Source organism: Manis javanica, chromosome 4 (genome assembly GCF_040802235.1).
Source record: "Manis javanica isolate MJ-LG chromosome 4, MJ_LKY, whole genome shotgun sequence".
In the NCBI taxonomy this organism is placed as follows: Eukaryota; Metazoa; Chordata; class Mammalia; order Pholidota; family Manidae; genus Manis; species Manis javanica.
The window spans coordinates 122104343-122127596 of NC_133159.1; the positions used below are offsets into that span (position 1 = coordinate 122104343).

Below are 23254 nucleotides of genomic sequence, written 5' to 3' on the forward strand. Positions count from 1 at the left end.
CTATACCTGGAGGAAACTTACACCAATTTCCAACAAGTTTCTGGTCTTCGTAGTCTGACAGCACTAATCTAGTAGCTGGGAGTTTAGTAAGACTTTTATACTGATTAGGCTTAATCATTTACAAGGTCAAATGAACAAATGAATTCTCATGAAAACGATCGCTTATTTTCTTCCCTTAATTAGACAAACTTGATTTAATTTCCATTTGTTAAGATATTTCATAGCATGCATATAAAATACCCTTGGCTATAATTTGTCAAAATCAAGGTCTTACTAATGGAATAATCCATTTCAGTCTTATTTGATAAAAATAGGAGTCAGAGAAAACTGTTAGGGAAATGAAATGGTATTTAGCATGCGTTGTGAGTTGAGTTCAGTTTTTAAAAGGGAAACATTCAAATGGCGTTGGCGTGAGCCATATTCCTCCAGCATCAGGGGCTGGCCATGGCCTATATCCCTCTCTCCTTTACCTCTCTGATAGTCTGTATTTCTTGTCTGTTAACACGCTTGAGCCCTCCAGTAAGGACTTGGATTCCCTTCAGTCTCAGAACATTTGTAATAATAGACTCTGTGTTCTTTACCTATTATTTGAAATATGTAGGATTTGTATCCTTTTGGTGTTTTTATGTATAACCTGCTGGGTACTGAGCAGCAAACTATAGTCTACAGGCTAAATCTGGCTTGCCACCTCTATTTGCATGGCCTGCAAGCTAAGAATAAATAGTTTTTAGAATTCTAATGGTTGACAAAAATTAAAATAATAATATTTAATGATATGTGAAAATTATAGGAGGTTCAAATTTTATTGACCATAAATAAAGTTTTATTGCTCACAGCCACACTCATCCATTTAGGGATTGTCTATGGCTATTTTCCCAATGCAATGACAGAGTTGAGCAGTTGTGACACAGACTGCATGGTCTGAAAGTTGCCAATATTTGCTTTCTGACCCTTTATAGAAAAAGTTTGCTGACCTTGGTTTATGTGATACCCTTACCGCCAGGATGTTGAAAGCACCCAGGCCATTTAGAGCCTTTTTCCAGGCTCTTAGGATAATGGTGTTTGTCAGAAGACTACAAAAACTCTTAAGAAGACTGCCAGATGGCATTGAGCACCTCTGAATTGGGAGCAAAGTCTGCATTTCAGGTTTGTCCCTCCAGTTTCTCCTGACAGTGTTCCTGTCACTTACACGTGATGTAGGTAGTCATGCTGAAAACAGGAGACTGAATTGCCAGAGGGGATTTTCTGATGTGAAGAAGAGAAGTGAAAACAAATATTTGAAAAGCACCCTCCAGAGACCTAAAGTTGGGAGACATTGTTTCTGCCTCCAAGTGCTTGCAGGTGCCGTGCGATCATTAACATGTCTAAATATTTCACAAGTCACAGTAAGCATCATCTACTCTGTGTAAGTCTGGGGGTCTCAGAGGTAATAACTGCTGTTGGGAGAGGAGATCTTGATGGCTTAAGATGCTTCAGTTCATTGGAGCGTGGCAAAAAAAGGACCGCGAGCCAGTTAGCTTCACACTGGCTTCAGGGCTTTGGCCTCATGTAGACCCACTGTTTTCCAAAATATTTCTCAGGTCTCAAGGGAGAAAAAGCAAGGGAGTGTGGTGGCTATCACAGTCCTACTGCTCTCTTTTCTTTTTTAAAAATTAAGTATCGTCGATATCCAATCTTCCGTTTGTTTTAAGTATACAACGATTTACAGTGGTTCAACAGTTACCCACATGATTAAATCGTCACCTCCACTAGAGCAGTTACTACCTGTCAACATAGGAAGATGTTACAGAATCATTGGCTATATTCTCCATGCTGTACTACCACCCCTGTGAGCAACTTATATTATGATTGAGAATTTCTGTACCCTTTTCCCTGCTCCTTTGTCTACATGCCTGGCAACCTCACCACATGTCCAATGGTAATATGTAATATATAAGATGGCACATCATTCTCATGATATGAACCCAGTTTAGTTCAATGAATACCTCCTGAATACTGATTATAAGCCAAGAAATACATTAATTGCTGACAATATAAATGATGAAAATAAGTATCTATAGAGGGTTATAGTTCTATCAGTATGGTTTTATTTTCTAAACTGGATGGTATGTACTTAATCCTTTTTATTTTGTATCTCTGGATTGTTTAATAACAAATAATTAACCAACAGCAGACAACAGGATCTTTGCCTCCCATAAATGTATGGTGCTGTTTCAATACAATGGTGGTGTGTGCAGCAGTGGAGTGCTGTGGAAATATGGAGGGATGTTCCTCATGCCCAGGGGTGACAGGGGATCGGGGAAGATTTCCTAGAGAGGTGGCACCCCAGATACATCTTACAACATGGGTGGAAGTTAATCCAGACAAGGGAGAAGGGCATGCAGTTCAAAAAGAACAGTGTGAGTAAGTAAGGATGTCAGGAAACAGCATAGAGAATTATCTCAAGCAGTTAGGAATTACAAGATCATACAGAGGTCAAAGACAATTTATTTTTCTGTACAAAAGGGGCTTGGATATTCCCCTGCGTTCAGTTAGGAGCTAATGGAGTAATTATAGTATAGATAGACTTTTTTGAACCAGAGAGGGGGACTGATTGGAAGAGGTATTGCCTATTAGGTAGGGAGGTGAGTTAAAGTAGTGTCTGCATTTGTTGAAACAAAAGATGGAAAAGATCAGTGTAGCCGTGATGGTCATGATAGAGAATATATGGATTCAGCATAGGAGGTAAAACTGGTGGCAGGTGATTATAGCTTGGATATAGGTGGTAAGGGAGAGGTTAGCAATGTAGGAGAATGCACAAAGGCACAGTCTCAAAAAATCTCATGTGGGAATTGAGTACCACAGGAAGAAAAGAAAATGGTGATTATTCAAGCATCTTTTTGCATTACCCTTTTGGCATTTCTTCTTGGATCTGGAGAGCCACCAGGTGCGGGTTTAAATTTGTGCTCTTTGTGGTTTGAAGATGCATCTGGTGAATGGATCCACAGAGACCACAAAATATGCTCAGGTAATCTGGTACATGCTTGACAGCTTCTCTTTTGCCCCACACTTTCTCTTTTTCCTTTTCAGGGAAACTGGGCCAGATTTCAGCTTATATAAAGCATAGATAGTCCATCAGGAACTCCAGGTTTTCATGGGAGATGAGCAATCTCATGCCAAGTCTGTTATAAGTACTTCTAGGCTACATTATCATGAAGATGTGTGCAGACCACTAATACAGCAATCTGGGATCTAATCCTAAAGCATCTGGAAGATATGGTGAACTTCTCATGTTACATATGCCAAGAGGATATTTGGCCCAAATATAAAAAGGACAGTCTGGTTTAGAGATGGAGAGACATCTAATGTTACAAGAGAGGGGAGCCATTGGTTATGAACTATTCCAATGGACCGCATATAAGCTATATGATACACAGCTTTGAGCATAGCACCTACTGACTGGAAGATGGGGGTTTAATAAATGGCTTGAATACATGAATAAATGGAAGGGGATCTAGTCTGAGTCAGGGAAGAGAAATTTTAGTTTTGGATGGAATAATTAAGCTTTTCAAAAAGCAAAAGGAAAACCCAATATAGGATCCTAAAATAAAATGAAGTATGAAATCAGGCAGAGTTAGGAAAGGAGAGACACTACATCTGGAGCAGAAATGGGCCTTCTTGACTGGGGCTGCAGTTAAATGGGCTCTCTGGAATGCTGGAAAGCTGGAAGCAGATGTGCTGTGCCAGAAAGCTGGAGAATGATTTTGTTTTCTCTATATATATTAGGATAAGATCTTGCTGATTCTGAGCTTGATTGAAAAACTAAGAGAGAACACATTTTCTAAGAATATCTGTGTTTGAGGGCCAGTGCACATTCTTTAGGAATTATCATAACAGGGCAATAAGGACATAGTAAAAATTGAACTTTCCAGATTCAACAAGGTTTAACCATTCAAGTGTAATTTCAACCAGCAGTTGATACCCTTTAAGGACTCTGGCAGCCAAGGGATGTGACTCAAAGATATGCTTAATTTATTCCTAATCTATGTGGCTACTTCCTTCTGATACAATTATGTATCTTTTGCAAATCCGACCAGGAACCATATTTAATTTTTTAACTTTGTGCATAGGATTTATTCCTTACTCTGTAACCCACCTGAGATGCAACTGGCATAATGATGGGTTCTGAGATGTCTGGCTGGTGTCAGAAGTGGGATTTATGAGCTGAATCATTATCATGGTTTGATTTTGGAATTGGTGTCAGGAAATCAAGTGATGAAACAATGAACTAAAGAAATGTGGGAAGAAACCAGATAGCCTATGGCATGAGATAATCAAGTTACTGAGAAAGATGTTTTGGGGGGAGAACTGAATCAGTGGAATTTACTTACTGTGCCACTATCTGCAATCGAACAGGACTCGTAGATAACTAAAGAGGGGTGAGTTAATGGTAAGGGAGCCCAACATGTAATTTCATAGTCTCTATCATGTTATCTAAGAGTGGAGTGATTATACAACCCCATAAAACTGAAAATCTAAGGAAATGGGGGAGGTTCTGATGGATCTCTGCAACCTTCCTTAGACTGACAGTCAATCAGTCGATTTCTAGCCAGAAATTATTTATTTGCCAGGGAAAACTAGAACTAAAATATGCTCTCGTTCTCCCTGTGAGAGTGGTTTAGGAAAAAAAGAAAGGAAGATTTAAAAAGAATAGTATTAATTTTAATTGTATATCCACTTTAACATGTGTATATAAATCTTGTTTTTATAGAGAAGCTTTAAAACGGAAATATGCACTTGAAGCTTCATGATTTTGGAGCAAACTGATGCATTACTTTTTCACTGGGCAGGGCTTCAGAAACTCATTTGAACTTGAAAATGTTATCTTCTAAATGAAAAATTAAGAATACTTAATTGAGGAATAAAATTTCAATTGGTAAAAGTATAACATCTTCTGTGTCTCAGATGTTATTTTAGGAGAATGTGACCTGGCTGAATTGGAGTGAATTGAGATACAGGGTGAGGCTGGCAACATGCCTAGACTCTCCAAAGCTATAAGTCTTTGGAAGCACAATTTCACCTTTTTTGATTATTTTAGAAATTAGACTTTAGGGCACAGCTTCAGGGTGGGAGGGCAGTTGGACCCCTCTCTTATCGCTTGATGAAATAATAAAAGTTGATGCAGTGTTGTAGGTGAAAGACTGATGTAGAAAGTGGTGGGATGTTAAAAAGACACTATAATGGAAAGGAAAAACAATGTATTGGAGGAGAAAAGGAAAAAGCAGGCAACTCTTGGATATAAAGCTCACTTAAACAGAACAAGTTGGGAAAGAAATGAAAATGTGGGATCAGTGTAATACTTGAGCCAGCACAGTAAGAAATCTGGGATTCTGGTCCTCATCAGAAACAATCCAAAGGTTGCTCACAGAGCCTGCTAGTGCACACTCTGGACCAGGGACCAGGAGCTCTTCATAAGTGACAGTGAAGTGACCTGGGATACTAGGGCACAGAATTTGAAGCAGGCAGTGATTCTGAAGCAGGGAAGTTCCTAGGGATTAAATGGTAGTAGTCATCCTGAAACATACTACATTTGACATGGGATAGACTATGGAGAAATATATCGTGATCATGGTTTTTGTAATTTATGTACTAAAGAGTATTCAGTAAAAGAGCCAGGGATGAACTTTGGATAAATGGGCTTTCTGAAATTCTGGAAAGCTAGAGGCAGACATTTTGTTCAGGAACATCTGTTCACTGACTTTGTTTTCTTAATCCAGATGAAGAGGTAGTTTAACAGATGCTAAATTTTATTTTAGAGCCAGGAAAGCATATTCTACCTTCAATAATTTAAATATAAATATAAATATACACACACACACACACAATCCACCCCACATTTCTGTAAATGTATAATTTATATACTAAATTGTCTTATATTCTTGGATATTTATATACATATTTACATCTTTTCACATACATACATACATACATATATATATGTAAATACACATGATTTTTTTCTAGAATGGCTGACATAAGTCCTGAGTTCCTAAACAAATAAGGACAGTAAAGTATCAATAATTCAATTTCCCCCTTTAAGTCCTATCTTGCACTGATAGTGTCACAGAGCAGTTGGAAGCCCCTGTCAAGTTCTTTGGAAACCAAGGAAATCATTTTAGACATATTCCAAATCTGTTCTGCTTTCACTTTGCTTCCACAAACTTCTGAATCCTGGGTTAATTAAATCAGCAGCCTAATCTTTTCCTGCTGTGTAGACTTTGTATGTGTACATTCTACGAATGTGTGTGCATATTTCTGCCAATGCCTGAGCTACCTAAAATACTGTGCACTTACCAGTTTCTCTCTGTCTTCCATATGGGGAGGGGACAGCACCTTCTCTCTGGCCTAAGCAGATTAGCACCCTCTTGACCTGCTCTTCTTCCAACAGTCCAGTCCCAGTGAGAGAGCCCCAAGATTGTCTGTCTGCTTTGAAATGAAATGAGAATGAGAAAGCCAGGACAGCAGACAGAGCACCAGCACTAGAAGGACCTCAGTGCACAGCCCACTGTATCGGTTTTCTCATTGCCATGACCTTGCCCTTCCAACCTTTGACCAAGTCTCCATCTTGGAATGACTCTGACTCCAGGGGAAATTTATTAGACACTCAAGAGCAAAGAAGTCACTTACCAGATGCCAAGAGATCATTGATGAGCACAAGGAACTTCTCATCAGCCACTTGGGCATCAGTCATGAGGAACACTGTGCTGATATTCTTTACCCCGGCTTTCAGGCACAAGCTGGCCAGGTCCACCTGCAGAAACAATCGATATCAGAGATCTGCAAGAAGAGGGTCCGATTGAAAGAGATGCCCAACCCACTCTTTAGGAATGGGACCATTTTCTTATCTACTCTAAAGGGAAATAAAGAAAAATGGCAATGGAGGAAGGGAGGAGTTCTATCTTGTCCTGACAGACAGGGAAATATGTCTTATTCCCAGGAGAAAAGGAAAAAGCAGGCAACTCTTGGATATAAAGCTCACTGATCCCGATAGAGGTGGGTGAGTCAAGTTCAATAGTGATGATCTTTAATTCATACAACCACTGTGGCTCCTGTATAGCTTCTGGAGCTCCTGCTTTGTGCAGAGAGGTTGATAGTTTTCCAAAGGATCAGAAATAGTCCCTGCTCATCCGTGTTACTCTGTATCATCATATAACTGAATGACCTGCCCAAAAGGCAGGTGATTGTTGTTGGTCTTCACAGAAGAGTCATGTACTTAGGGATACTGGCCTCGGGGAGAAACGTGTTACACTAGCAGAATCTTGAGTTCTCATGATTAGCTCCAGCAAAAGACGTGTGTTGGAAAAAATATACTGGGGAACACGTGCGTGGTGCATGCACGTGCGCACACATGCACACACACACATATTATCTGGTAGGAAATCAGATTTATTCAAAATTACAGGTGCATGAAGTTTTGAGCTAGGATGCCAACCCCTGAATTCTCCAGCGTAGCCAGTCTTGGTTCCTTTGCTGTTTCCCTTTCACAAAGCTCAGCCATCAGCCTCAGTCTTGCTCTTCTCTCTCTCACACCTCTCAAAGTTCATTCTCTAGTAGCCTCATACATTTCCTTACAGCTGAGCTTCCTTTGCATCCAAATAATTCCCCTTTAAAGTTAGTAAAATTCCTTTTAGATTAGTAGTTCTCAACCTCATTTAACAGAATTACCTAAGATAATATTTCTCAACTCTCATTGGAATTAACTGAGGGATACTTTGAAAAGTCCTGATGCCAGGCCACCTTCTGGACTAGCTAAGTCAGAATTTTTGGGGTGGGGTGGGATACAGGCATCAGCATTATTCAAAGGGGATTCAAGTATATAATCAAGGTTCAGAATCCCTGCTTAGATCATTCTGTAACAGCATATTTCAAATATGCACTACAGTCTCTTTTTTGGAAGCACTGAAGATTGACCTCATGTGAACTTGATGTACGACCTTACATTTAGCCAATCATGGACAGGATGACCTGCAGTTTCATAGCAGCGAGTACCACTGGCTGAGAAATTATGAAGGAGGAGTTAAATAAAGTTCAATAGTGATGATCATTAATTCAAACAACCACTGTGGCTCCTGTATAGCTTCTGGAGCTCCTGCTTTGTGCAGAGAGGTTAATAGTTTTCCAAAGGGTCAGAAATCATCCCTGCTCATCTGTGTTACTCTGTATCATCATATAAGTGAATGACCTTATATGATGTGAAGAGATTATGTAAGTGGTAAGTCTGGCTGTGTGGCTGACATTGTCCTGGGGACAGCAGGAGCAGTATCCTGATGGAAATTACATGGCTCCCTACGGTTCCTCTATTGTGGCCCTGGACTAAAGGGCAGGGTTAGACAAAGCGCCTTCTGAAGGTCCTATATAATGCCTTTCTCTGCTTTCTAGAGTGTGCACTGTGGCCCCTTCCTGCCAGATGTCTGGAACCAGGAAATGTCACAGAGGGTCTCAGCGGCTGGTGCTTCCTGAACTCATCTTTTAAAATATGAATTTCTTATGAAACTTGGGCAGAGTGTCAGAGTTCCTCCTACTGGAGCTAGAGGGGAGATGAGTGTTTCTGGTTTGGGCAGGAGCTGAGGCTCTCCAGATGGAACAAAGCAGCTGAGTCCTCACAGATGCAACCTTGGGAAGGCCAGTGTTCTCAGGCTGTCTAGTGAGAAAAGAACCCCTCATGTCACTAGTCTGAAATCTAAGAAAATGGCTGGACAATAAAGGGGAGGTTGTGGGCAAGGGAACTGAAGAGCTAATGAAGGGTGACAGAGAGCTGAGGGTAATTGGAGAGGCTGCCATCTCCCTACTCCCACCCGGCCTTCTGACCTTGAAGTCTGGGATCTGGTAGCCCTTCCGCAGCGTGATCTGGAATACATCCATGGAGCTGATGAAGGCCGCAAGCCTGGTCAGACTCTGCTTGCCGCTCCCGCCTACACCAACCAGGAGAGCATTTCCCCGGGGGGACTCCAGGATACGACTGATATGGCAGCTAAAGAGAAGGAAGCAGGGCATATGGCTGCGGTCTGACCTTCCTCTGGGAGAGCATGCTTCCTGGTCCCAGTGAGAACTGGAGCCCTCCTTGGAGGCACACCAGGGGCTGAGCTGTAGGAAATCTGAGTTAAATTGTCCCCACACCTAGCCTCAGCTTCTTGTCCGAGTAGATTGAAGTCGTCCCTGTTTTGCTTTAAGCCAAAGCCGCTGGCTAACTAGGGGCAGTGGTGGAAGATCTCCCAGCAGCCAGGCAGGACTGGGGGGCCTGTGATGGCCACAGGAGGGGACCTGGGCTTACCCTCCCACATCTCCCCAGCTGAACCTGACTCTGCCACATCCCACCACTTCACTGTGCCTCACCTATCTGTGCATTTAAGGAAAAGGAGGGGATGGGAAAAAGAAAAGTAGAAAATGTACCATTGGAAAAAACATCAGGAAAGGCTAGAGGACAAGCAGGAACAGAACAATTTGTTCCTCTTCAGAAAGAAGGAGCAGATTAAGGTCAGTAGAACAGCAGAGGGCCCTGGCTTAGCTTTTTCCTCTCCCTCTTTTATCCTTTCTGGATGTTGATGCCCTGGAAATGAATATTTGTGGATCCTGTGTCAGCCTAGAAGACACCCACCTCCTTGGCTTCTGTATTCCTCGCTCTGCAGCTATACTTAACACCCTCAGGATTCAGCACTGGGGAAATATTCCCTGGCCCTGGGCTTAGACCAGGCCCTTCAGAGGAACCCACTCCTCCCACCCCTGCAGGCCTTCCTCAAATGCTAGTCTTCCATCAAGCTGTTCACAGCCTCCCCTTCAGCAAACACCGCCAGTCTTTTTTAGAATTCCCCTCAGCACTACCTCTATACCTAATGTAAGGTACCTCCATTCCCTATAAAAATAACCCCTATTCCCTCTTCTTTTCTCATCTTAAAAACAATGACTGTTCGTGGTGCAAAATGCAGAAAATACAGGAAAAAACTACAATTCTACTATTAGTCAAAAACACCACTGACATTAATTATGTGTCCGTTTGGACTTTTTTCTAGTGTTTGTATGTTTATAAGTGTACATTTATGTGATTATACATTTATTACACCTGAAAACTCAATATATTTCTATTCTGTATTTTCAAAATTGGGCTCACAGTGTATACTGAACATCATGTCTTGGAACACTTTTCTCATTTAACGATCTATTATTATTTCTCTATGTCACTGAGTGATCTGCTATACCATGCTACTAATGGTGGACTGATATTCCATTGCAGAGAGTTAGTTCCTTAACTTCAGTAGCCTGCTGTTGGATATTTAGGTTGTTGCCAACATTTTTCAGTTACAAACAATGTGATAGAAGCATTTTTAATTTGTATCTGTAATTATGCCCATGGCATAAGTTCCTAGGAGTAAAACTGCCAAGTCAGACAGTAGAGCAGTTTTCACAGCTTCTGATATATGCTGAAAAGCATCCCCCCGGAATGGTGTCACCAATTTAGATCTTAAGTAGTATTGATCAAAAGATGAATCTATCATACTGCAGGATGAGAATATGTTAGATTATGTTAGTTGAATTAGACCGTGTTAAGTCAGTGAATTTGGGGAAACATAACACAGCGATCAAGCCACTGGAGAAATGGGTAAGGAAGAGTCAACAGGTGTGGTGACCTTTGGATCAAGAGTTATGCAGAACAAGAACTCAGGTAAAGCCCAACCAAGAAGTGCAGAGGCTACATCTGATGCTGCACGTGCTATAACCCTGTGTTCCTGTCTTGTGTTAATGATATTATGATGAAAAATACCACGTTCAAATTAAGCAATGGTAATTAACTAAGGATGGAGCAGCTTAAGGTCTAGCTAACTCCATTTTGGAGGAAGGGCTGCGGGGGGGAGTCTTAGCCTGGGAGCTTTGACATGTGAACCAAACGGGAGTATGTATGATATTAAAGGGCTCATGTTGAGCTTCTGTGGTTTGAAGTTTCTTCTTACTGAAAATTTCTTTCACATACTGATGACTTGGTTGTAATTAGCATCAGTAAATTAAATGTGGATCCTCATTCTTTCAGCTTTCTCATGGAAAGCACTTGGTATTTGAAAGAAATCCCTAGCAGAAGTACGTATGAGTCAACAACTCCCATCACCAGCATGCAGGAGAGTATGGCCCCCACCCTTGTTGACAGTAGGTGTCATTTTTTTTAATTGGTGCCAATTTGATGGTTGAACATGTTGTTGTTTTTTATTTCTTTGATTTCTAGGGAATTGGGCATTTTTCTTATGAATTGTTATGTATCTTTTCTTTCGTGAATTTTCTGTTCATATCCATTGTCACTTCTCATTGAAGTGTTCTTGTAGATTGGTGAGATGACCCCTCTATGTATGTTTTAACTTATCCCCCCAATTTGTCACTTCTACCTGTTAGTTTCCATGTGTTTTTGGATTACAGAAAATTTTAGCTTTGTAGACCTAAACTTGTATATCACTAAATCTATGAGGTTAAAATTTAAGTCTCTACATATTCAGGAGTTATTGACCTATATTTAGTTCTTTCATGCATTTCTTTTTTCACCTTATAATTATGTAACTGTGATACTTCATCTTATATCAAATAGATTTACACTTCTCTTGCCCCCTTACTAAACCATAGTTTCTAGACATCCGAAGAGTGTACTCATATTCTCTAGGGTGCTAGCATATTAAAGGTGTTTGATACATTTTTGTTAAATTTAAGCAGAATTACATATACTTTATTCTCAGCATCACCTTTGGGGTGATGAATGGAATCATTCATTACTCTATGTGCAAGTAACTACCTGCTTTGGGGCTACATTAGATGGTGCCTGACTAAATGATAAAAGGAGAAACAATGGTGGCAAGATATACAAACCCTCTCCTCTAATTCAAAAAAGGAGGGGGCGGGAATGGGCTAATGGAAGAGAGAGGCAAGCAAGGAGCAGGAGGAGGGGGAGGAGGGCTTGCAGCACCCAGCTCTGTTCAGGAGGGCCTGAACTCAGCTTAGCATGGGCCATTCGGTATCTAAGTGGGAAATGCATCATTAGTGATGAAGTTTCCAAAGAAGTCTGCAATTATCAGCCCTGGACTCTGGCTGCAGATTCATCAACAACCTCTGACGAGCAAGCGCAAAGGACTCTGCATTTAAATTAAAAAATTTTAAAGGAAGATCAATATTCTAAAGGGCTCCTGGGCCAGAAAACCAAGGCAGTCTAAGTTAAGACCATTACTGAATTTCTGGGCGATTAAAAACAAAAGCTGAAGATGCGCTATAGCACAGCTGGGGAAATCTGGCTCACTGGAGACCACACACACACACACACACACACCCTTGAGAACTGATAAGATACACACAAAAAACGGGGGCATGAGAGAAGGACATCAGGAGTTCTTTTTTTGTTAATGATTTAGAAGTGATTCTAAAAGAAAAAGAGAGGAGGCTGAAAAAATACACGTGGGAGTGAATAAACAAAAAAATGTAGAGTAAGATTATGCCAAAAGCCGGGGAAAATATCCAGGGTAAAGCTGAAAGAAAAAGCAGTACAAGACTCTGCTGAAATGGTGAAGGAATAGGAGGGCAAATGGTACCACTGAGAAAAGAAAACCACTCAAAAAAAAAAGTCTAACATTTCTGGGCGGCTCATTAAGTGCAAAGCACTTGGCACAGACAGCAATGACCTACGATGTAGGCATTCTTATCATGCTCATTTTTCAGAGAAGGAGACTGACGCTTGGGGAAGTTGTGTCCTTTGCAAAGCACCACAGCCAATTAGTGGCAGAACCAGGATCTGCACTTGGGTCTGGCTCTATCTGCAGAGCCTGTGCCCCTAACCACCACACAAGGCTCCATTACGGGTTAAGCACAAGAGCAGTGGAAAGAGAGAGCAGCAAAGCTTGGGAAAGGTATAGGGGAATCAAACGAAAGAAAATGTTAAGCACTCAAGAGGTGAGAAGATACAGGCGGATAAAAAAATCAAGGTGAGGTTACCCCTCATTGCACCAGTAACCACAGCTCCTTGGCCGGCCCAGGTGGGTCGGTCCTGGGAGAGCGCGTGCGCACTACGTCCCCGCCGCCCCGGCATGCGCTCTGATGTAAGAAGACAGGACCATCCTGGACTGAGTCCAGCGCCTGTGCTTTGGGCCCCGTGTGCAGTATTGCGAGGCCGTGGGCGCTCCCCGCAGCTGTGACCTGTATCGTTTGGGACCCCGCTTCTGCTCTATCTGGCTGGCTGAAGCAGCCAAGAGGGCCGAGGAGCGCCAGGGAGGGGAGGGAGGGGTAGCAGGGATGAAGTCATGGGACGCTGATATTTCTAAACAAACCTGCAGGACGTTATATATCCAAATACACTTTATTCTTCAGAATTGCTTCCTCAAGGCAGTTCATTATTCAGACTTTTCCTGGGAAACTATCTTGAAAGTCTGTTTAGCAGCCTCGGGAGAAAAGTCAGTTTTCATAGCCTTATTTTTTCCTGAATCAGTATTAGTCAGTTAGATCACCCATGTTGGAAGGCGCATTGACTGAATCACTCGCTATTCTCCCAAATTAAATTTACGCTTAAAGGACGAAGATTTGTCTCAACTCCAGGACGATGACACAGGCTCTGGTAGCTCTTGGAGAGGAGGGAAAATACTTCTGTACAGAAGTTTCACAAGGTGAGTGAACAGACATCCTAGAAGCCTTATTACTGACCACCTGTGATGCAGCAGACAGTCTCCAGGGCACTGGGGACTCAGAATGAGCCAGTTAGTGTGTGTGCTCAGGAGCTTACACTGGATCAGGTGGGGACAGGAAAGCATGTGGGGAGCGTCGTAGGATGATGGTCATGTGCCTGAGCGTGAGCTTTGGCTTGCCTGTGTCTGGGGTGTGTAACATTAGGCAACTTCCCTCCTCTCTCTGGGCATCAGTATCATTTATGATACAGGGAGAATAGCAGACCTTGCTTTCTTCACTTTTTCTGTAGGGACTAAATGAATCAGTGTATGCAAAGCATGATGCTGCAGGCCCATGATGATTCTATGGTAAGTGCAGCTCTTACATGTACTATTAAATGCTGCCATCCCAGGGAGGCCTCCAGGACCACCCTTTTTAAACTTGCAATCACTCCCCCTTTCCTCTCTGTTTTTCTTTCCATCATTTATCCCATATATGACATGCTAACCATTTACACTGAGGACCTGCTATTTTCCAGACACTGTCCTGGGTATTGTGGCTCCAGAAGTGAGTAACACAGAGATGCCCACACTCACACTAACACCATGCACTGAGCAGGTATGTGTTGGGTGGATGGATAGATGAATGGAGGTAGGCAAATAAAGGAATTAATCATGACAAATGCAGCAGGGCGGTGAAGTAATACATGGCAAGGACCCAGAACTGACAACTGACTTTAGCAAGAGCTGGAACTGTGGTGACTTTGATGAGAGCTCTTTTATTCAAGTGGTAAGAAATGGACCAATGAGAAGTGAGAAAGTATAACAGGTATAGACAACCCTTTTGATGAGTTTTGTTGTGAACAGAAGCAGAGAAATGCGGGTAGGAGATGGAAAGGCTATAAGAGTCCAGGAATAGATTTGACGTTTCTTTGGTAAATGACAACACAATATGTTCATATATTGATGGATAAGATCCAAAAACCAATGAATTAATGATGGTGGAGTAAGAGGGAAGAGGAGGGAAAAGAAAATAGGAAAGAAGGGGAGAGAGAAGGGGTAAGTGCAGGAAGGAGCAAAGTCATGGATAAGGGGAAAGAGATGGGATCTGGTGCACACGTGGAGGGATTGGCCTTTGGTAGCAACTTTGCAGGTGGGATGCAGATAGGCTGTTAGATTTGATATCAGGGAGATGACAGAATTCACTTCTGGTTGCTTTCACTATCTCAGCGAAATAGGAGATGTGCTCATTAGCCAGGAATGAAGAGAGGGGGAGGAGTGTTAGACACTTGAGAAGAAAAATGAGTCATGCAGTCATCACAGGGAGGGGAAGGGAGCAAACTGCCCAGGGTAGTAGAGGTGGGTTTCCAGCAAAGTTGACAGCCCGTTTGATATTTGCGGCTGCAAATCTGAAGCAACTCCAGTCAACACGATGATGGTGTTTCTTCAGTAATCGTCACGTGCTCCAGGGCAGGTATGGGATGTGAAGACAGTGGGGTTTCATTAGAATGGGATTTTGCCATATGGATGCAATGACAGGAAGGTTAGGGGGGCTTGAACCAGGATGATGGGTCTATGGTGACTGAGGAAAGTAAAGACATGGTAGGCAGTTTCAGAAGGTAGCTGCCTCCAGAAATGAAGTCTTGAAGTTTAATAATAGCTGGAATATCCATCGCACTCTTCATTCATCAATCTATCTTATTTTTGATGTACTTATTGCAGACCTCAGTATTCTTCATCTCTATAAACATTTCAGCATGCACATCATTAACTAGACTTCAGCACTGACTTCCTGTTCTTTTATTGAAGAGACAGTTATATATAATGAAGTGCACAAACCTCAAATGTGCCAGTTCTGAGTTTTGACACATGTATGTGCTTGCATAGCCTGAACCCCTATCTAGACAGAGAACACTCTCCCCTCAGGAAGTTCCCTCAGTTTTCTTCCCCGTCATTCCCCACCCACACTGTTCTGAATTTTGCTCCCTAGTTTTGCCTGTCCTCAAATTTCATCTGACTAGAATCACACAGTGTGTCCTTTTTGCGTAAGACTTCTATGGCTTAGTATATTTTTGTATAAATCACATTGTTACTTTAAATTGCTGAGTGATATTTCATTAAAATACTTTGTTCTGTTGATGGACACCTGGCCTGAGTCAGTGTTGACTATTTTGAATGAAGTAGCTATGAATATACCTGTACCAAACAACCAACAAAAAAGAATAGCTCGAATATTTTTATTTGCAACCACATGAATGGGCACTGAAGGCATCATGCTAAGTGGAGTATGTCAGGTAGAGAAAGACAAATCCTATGTGGAATTTAAAGATAACAAACTCACAGGAACAGAGAACAGATTTGTGGTTGCCAGAGATGGGGAGTGGGGGGATTAGGGGAAGGAGGTTGGAAGGTATAAACTTCCAGTATAAGATGTGTAAGTGCTGGGGAGGCCATGTATAGCACGGGGAATAGTTAACAATGCTGTAGAGTGTATTTGAAAGTCACTAACAGTGGATCTTAAAAATTCTCATCACAAGGAAAAAATTGTAACTCTGTGAGGTGATGGATGTTAACTGATTTTATCATGGTAATAATTTTGCAATATACATGTACATTATGTTGAACACCTTAAATTTATACAATGCTATATGTCAATTATACCTTAGTAAAATGGGAAAAAAAGAGTAGCTGGAATGGAAACTAGAGCAGATGAGTGGATGGGTAGGAGGTACAAGCCAGACAGTGAGATGTCTGAAGATGAGATGTGGCAGTGGGCTCATTATTGATGATAGAAGTTCTGGGTAGGAGCCCATGAGGGGGCAGCTGAGACAGGGTGGAAGAAAGGATCACTGGAGCTAAGAAGGCCGGGGAACAGGAAGACCAGGTGACAGACAAAGGCAGGAATGTAGAAAGGCAGGTGGAAGGAAGAAGATGGTCCAACCTCTGGGACAGTTTGCAGATGATAGGGAGTAACGGGATGTCAGTGGGTGACAGTTAACAAGAGGAATAATGAGAATGAAAGTCCAGTTAATGAGCTTCAAAAGAACCGGGCTTTGCAGAGAATAAAAGGGGAAATGGTTTAAACATGCCATTGGCGTGGGGTTGGGGAGGAGGGTGTCCCTCTATCTAGACCCTGGGGTACATAGAACAGGGAAGAAAAAGCAGCTTTCCTCAACTCAGAGGTCATCAGTTTCACTTAGAATGCCTCAGAGATAGAAAGTTGAGACAAGTTCAAGTAGATTTTGCTGCTGAAGAGTGAGTACCGGGGGTGGGGGGCAGGGTGGAAAGATTTTGGAAGGCAGGGAGGGATGGTAAATATGATCCAGACTGGGGGATGTAAAGAGCAGTACGGGGATAGCACTGGTATGAGAATAAATTATCTGGGAGGCTTGGTGATTACTCTGAGTGATTCATTTGACAGCAGTGACACCTAAAAGGATATTAGATTTTTTGAAATATGTGAGCACTTAAGCAGAAACCTTCAATTTCATTAAAATTGGCTCTTAGACTAGTAGGGGGTGTGGATGCAAGTTCTGAGCTGTTCTTGTGCCTCTTTTATGATTTTCAAATTTTCTTTAGTGTCACTGTAATCATGCCTGGGGACTGTCAACAGCAGACAAGGACATAAACCCAGTTGTGCCTGACTTCAGCACCATGCTACCCACAAGGGCGGGGGACCAAAGCCGCAGCTGCTGCTCTCACCAGCCGTCACCTTGACCTTCGTGGGAGGAGTCGTTGTGGCTTTCCTGGTTTTATCAGAGTGGCCTCTAATGCCCAAACGAGGCCCGACACTGGGAAGAGAAGGCAGCTGAGGGAAGGCAGGAGAGAAGAACACTTACATGTGGCGCACAGCATCCTCAAAGAGCACCAGGTCCATCACTGTGTGGACTTCATTGTGGTTCTCCAGGGCTTCCACCAAAGTCTGGGTCAAAAGTTCCCACGACTGTATCGGCAGGTACTTGGGCTCACCAGTGCCATTTGCAAAATGGCAATACACGTTCCGGCTTTGTGTCTGCTCCACAGTCCCTTCCATACCCTGGAGAAGAGACACAAGCACAAGCACCCTTCTTACTGACTCTTGGTTCTGGTCCCCATAGAGCAGACACACCTCATTCACTTTTCCTCTCTGAACACTCCCTGAAAGCTGACTGTCGCTGCTGCTTTGAAAGCTTCATTTTCTTGAGAATCCCTTCTAGGGTGGAAGCTCTACTCATTTCCAAGCCCCATGAAGTCACGGATGATGTCTGCCATTCCTTGCAGGCTGAGGATGTGAAATGGAAGGTGGGAGTGGCTTTCCTACATGTACAGTAAGAGCCTGGGTCTGAGCAGAGGAGTGGATGGGGACATGTGGATGGATGTCCCTAAGCAGGGGACTTCAGCAGTGCTGGGTGAAGGAGTCCATGGTCCAGTGGCCTCATGTCCTCCACATCCTATCCAACAGGTCTTGCTCTCCAATCCAGAGCAGTGTTGTAAAACACCCTTTCCTGCTTCCTGTGAGATTGCACACTATAGGCTGCCAACCCCAACTTCATAGGCTCAGCTCAGAGAGCCTGGTTTCTGAAAAATGCACCACGAGCCATTCTTCGGTGACTGGTTTGTTTAATGGGGACATTGATAATCTCATAAAACATTTATAATAGAACCCCCTACTTATAAAACTTTCACAAAGATTTGGGGTTGTGTGTCAGTTCTTGCTCACAGGATAAACCTCACCAGGTTTAACCAGTACAACTCAATTAACTTAAAGACAGGGAGTTAACATCTCCACCAATCTACCCTCTAAGTTTTGAAGAGGTAACTTTTAAAATTTTTAATTCAGAAAGGAATCACTTATCAAAACCCAAATGCCTGCTACTTCAAAAGAAAGGATGTAGAGGAATTAAGTGTGAGAAAGAACAGGTTTTCTAATGCATAAGTAGGAATCAGTTCAAGCAGTTGCCTCCACCTGCCATTCTCTTCTCCAAAATTTAAGACTGGGAGAGCCACCCAGGAAGATGTAATCAGCATGCTATTCACCAGCAGGGCGGTGATCCTGGGCATAAGTCACTGTAGGGTTCACCCTGGAAGCCCAAGAGACAAGATGCACTAAACCTAATGGAGGGAAAGTGAGGATACGCTGACATCTACAGAGAAGCCAGAGCTGCTGCCTGGTTGGAAGAAGAAAGAAGTGGAAAGAGTTGAATTATCAAATGGTTATGTAGACTTTGAAAGTGGTTTCAGGACCACAGAAAACCCTTAAAATATTCTGGCTTTGCCAGACAGTAACGATAAGCTTCCAGATGTTTGGAAAAGATTTAATGCAATGCAGGGGAGCATTCTTGGCAGTTAAAAAACATGTAGGAAAGTGATGTGGGAATACATTTGTCCAGTTTGAAAATGGGCTAATATCCCGGGAATCAGTTCTGATGGCAGGCAGTTTACATTAACAATCCAGCAGAGGGGACACTGAAGGGCAGGCCTGAAAGTCCTGGTCTGCGAAGACTCTTTGATGAACAAAACAACAGACCTCTGATTTTATGACCAGAACCAGGCTGTGTAAAAGGGAGAGAAACCCAGCCACATAGTGAATCAAAAATTTCTTAATCACACAAGGGCCATGAATTAAAGAATTTCAAGCTTTTATGGCAGAAACAGGATGGTATCACCTCCTTGGTGGAAATTTGGCAACTTTTCTTTAACACCAATACCAAGATTTGGTGCAGCCAAAAGTGCTTGAGGCTGGCATTTGAAATGTTGTGGAAAGGTAATGCCAGTATTAATTATATCTGGGTCTGTGATCAAAAGGATGTGCCCTTAGTGTACAGACCCACATAAGGACTTCTGTTTCAAAGACTAAGTGTTGTTTCTTCAAAGAACTAGCTCAGACCAGAAGATACTCAAAGCTCTTTTGCAGAGCTAACAATGGATACATAAACTGGCAAATTTTACCATGCTCAAAGAAGGGCATTTAAGATGTGGCAGTACTTAACATCAGGCCATATGAAAAGAATGGAAAAGTGGAAGAATTCAGGGTGTTTGGATTAGTAAAGGGCAGACAGAGATAAAGTACTTAATATGCTGTCAAAACATTCAAAAGGCTGTCATATAGGTTGGATGGACTGTAATGTTTTCAGAGGTAGACCCAGGATCTTATCAGGGAAAAATATGGATCTAAATCTAGCAAGGTGAGCATAGGTGCAATGTGGTACATTTCAATACAAGATTTGATTATTTCTAAATTCAAGAGGGGGCAGTCAAGCAGTATGTGTGAAAAATATGGGGCATTTCTCAACAGAAGGCTCTGTGTTAGTTGTGGGTAATTTTCACACTAAGAAATATAAATATGATCTTAGGCTGTATTAATGTATCAGTGCTTCCCAAGACATATTCTATGGACCATTCATTCTGCAAACTATTAATAGGTTTTATGAAGGAAAAGAATTTTAGGGCCCAATACATGTGGGAAATGATAAATGAATCAAGGTTATTCAAGATTTTCAGGGCTTTACTGTGCTGACTGCACTGTGGATTTCCAAGAAAGGGATTAATATGAAGTACTTTCTCAATTTATTTCATTACAGATACCTTCTTTCCAATGAGTACATCATACTGCAAGTCTCCAGCAGGACACATTTTGGGAAGCAGTATAACAAAGTTGTGGTATATAAGAAGAGAGGAATTATGATCCCTGCTTTTTCAGTCAGACTCCAACTGGGTTGTGTTATGAAAGTTGGGTGCCATGATTTCAGAAAGGAGAACAGAGAGGAGACTAATCAAGATGATGTCAAATTTCTCCAGGCTGGTAAACAAGCCACATCAGAGGTGGCTAAGGGAACAGAGGCTATTTGGCCTGGAGGAGAGGAGACCCAGGAAAGAGAAGATAAATGGTCTTAAAATATCTGAAGGCTTGTCATGTAGACCTAGGATGGACGGACAGGGAAATACACTTTAGATCATTCTTAGAATCAATTTCTAGTCTTTAAAATTGTTCCAAAGGTTCCAAATTTCAAACCTGGTCCATATGTTCAGTCATTAGCAGTTCCAAAATGGTTGCTCTGGGAAAGGCTGTGCATCTCCAGGAAGGCTGGCATGTCAACTGGGACGACCATCCTGGGAAATGCTGCTCACAGGAGTTAGTAGAGGATGAGTACTTGGATCTGAAGATCTCTTCCTACCGCTGAAATTCCACGATTAACTTGGGTCTCTTCTTGCCTCAACATTTTTCACCTTGGCAAAGTAATGATAGATTTTCTTTCCTTATCTAATCTCTGATTTTTTTCCCATTTATGAGCTAAATGTTATGATTTGGGGGATCAGCTGCACACTTACATGATCAACTATAGAGAAAAATTCGCAAGGCAATACTCACATCAAAAATTTTCTTGACCACTTCTGTCTGGATTTTATCAAAAAGATTAAAGTCCTTCTCTTCCACCATCTTATCCCGATAAACCCGATTTGATTCATGCACATAGAGCTTTACTAGGTCCTGTGTGGATTTTACACATTCCACTGAGGAAAAGAGAATGCCCTTTAAGGAGAATAGACAAGAAAACAAAACAAACAAAACCATGAACAACAATTTAAAAACTGCAACAGTTATAATTTATTGAAGCCAGTTATGTGACAGGTCCTGGACTAGATGTTTTGCCAGGCAAGGTTCACTTACCCATCGTGATGACCCTACAGAGTAATTTTTATTATATCCATTTTGTATAATGTGGATATGGGGATTCTGAAAGACAGGAAGCATGCCCAGGGCATGCAGTAAAAGGCTTTAGTTTAAAACCACAAGGTTTTGAAACCAGGTGTACCTGAAGTGAGAGTCTGGAATTTTAACCACTGCATTCTGAATCACCACAATAATGGAGGGAAAGGTGCCTTCTCTGCTGTATTCCAATTCTACGAGTGTCACTTTGAAAATGAGTCCTGGTGACAATTGCTTATGAAAAATTGATGACCAAGTGAGGAAATGAATATAGTTAACTTTTGCAGGTCAGCAATCTATTTATTCGTCTCTAGTAGGTTCTCCTTCCTATATACCACAGGGGTTGTTCCAGGTATTTGCTATTTTTTTTGAATTTTTCTGTCACCTTCCTCTGTTGCTATTAGCTAATGTCTCTGCCTTCTCTTTCATTGACAAATGGAGACCAGCAAGATTAGCCCTTTGGAAAGCTCAACAAATCCAGTAACTTCAAAGTCATCTACACCTGTTTGCCTTCATTGCCCTCATTCTTGTCTTAGAGGAAAAATAGCCATTTGGTTGTTCCTCATTACTGACAGTAATAACCCTGCACACTTTCTGTACCTTCATGCCTTTTGCTTTGCTTGCTATGCTCACATTTCAAGATCTAACTCAATTGATATGTCTTTGTTGAAGTCATGCATGACATCACCTTTCCTGCTGAACAGCATTCCCTCTCATGCACCCCACATAACTCTTTATGTATAAATCTCTATTACAGAAGAACTATTCATGTCTAAAATTATTTTTATTCACACAGGTCTCCATCTTCCAGGTCCTGGTGAGTGTCTCAAAGGACAGGGAAATTGAAAGACATAATTTGGATGTTATTTATTTTTATCATTGTATTACTAGAACCTAGCATGGTGCCCGACATATGCTAGATTGTCAATGAATGCTTGCTAAAAGAATGAGCAGGTTGATATTGAAACCTTCAGTTACTGTAACAAGAACCTCCATCAGGATTTCTGCTTTTGGCAATGGCAGAGTAGCTGATCTCACCAACCCACTGAGGTCAGCTACAGAAAACAGGAAAATTATTTTAAAGCTTAATCATTTTAGAGGCATTAGAAAGTAACCAAGGCAGTGGGGGCTAAGATACCAGAGAGAAGAGGAGGAAGAAAATGAACCCAAACTTTGACACCATTTTTTTCTCTTCAGACATTTGCCAAATCATGAGCAGTAGCTTACAGTTTCAGAAACTGAGAAGACAGATACAAGTGAGAGATCAAGACACTGAGCAGAGTTTTCTCATCTCATGGAGAAGGGAGGATAAAAACTGGAGTTCAGTGATTACCAAGAAGGGGTCAGAGCTACAACCTCAAGGGACCGCCTCCAAGGGTTACACACTAGGGGTATGAGTGAACACAGATCATTCAATCCTTAGAAATTCATGCTCAGCTTCAATCTTCTCAATCCCTGATAGCTGTTTGCCAGAAACAGAAGTATATAATCTATGAAGGAAAATAATGCCATCTCAACCCCCAAATTATCTGCACATTTAAAACCTCACAATGTCTGACAATCAAGCAAAAATTATTGGGAATAACAGGAAATAGGACCAAAACCAAAGAAAAAACTGACCCACAGGAGATCTAGGTCTTGGAATAATCAGACACAGGCTTTAACTATGATGAATATGACTAGAAATTAGATGATAAAGTAAAGAATTTCAGAAAACTGGAACTATTAAAATTAATCAAATGCAAAGTCTCAAATTAAAAATTACCCCAAGGTTACAGTAACTGAAACTAAGAACATTTCAAATAGGGCTAACAGCAGAACAGACACAGCTGAAAAAAGAATTAGTGAATGGGAGGAGAGATTAGCATAAAATATTCAGATTGAGCAGCAATGAGAAGAAATTTTAAAAAAAGAA

The 23254-nt window shown here is 41.7% G+C and overlaps 1 protein-coding gene across 2 annotated transcripts in view; it reads right to left on the reverse strand.

Annotated features, from left to right (window-relative positions):
* Positions 1-23254, reverse strand: part of LOC108387708 (dynein axonemal heavy chain 9) — an 890975-nt gene that overhangs the window by 673184 nt on the left and 194537 nt on the right. For both annotated transcript variants that reach the window (XM_073234761.1, XM_073234762.1), the window contains exons 43-46: positions 21001-21162; positions 17492-17688; positions 8848-9010; positions 6667-6790 (exon numbers count right to left, since the gene is read on the reverse strand). In XM_073234761.1, the coding sequence (XP_073090862.1) occupies positions 6667-6790; positions 8848-9010; positions 17492-17688; positions 21001-21162 (646 nt within the window). The remainder of the gene's footprint in view (positions 1-6666; positions 6791-8847; positions 9011-17491; positions 17689-21000; positions 21163-23254) is intronic.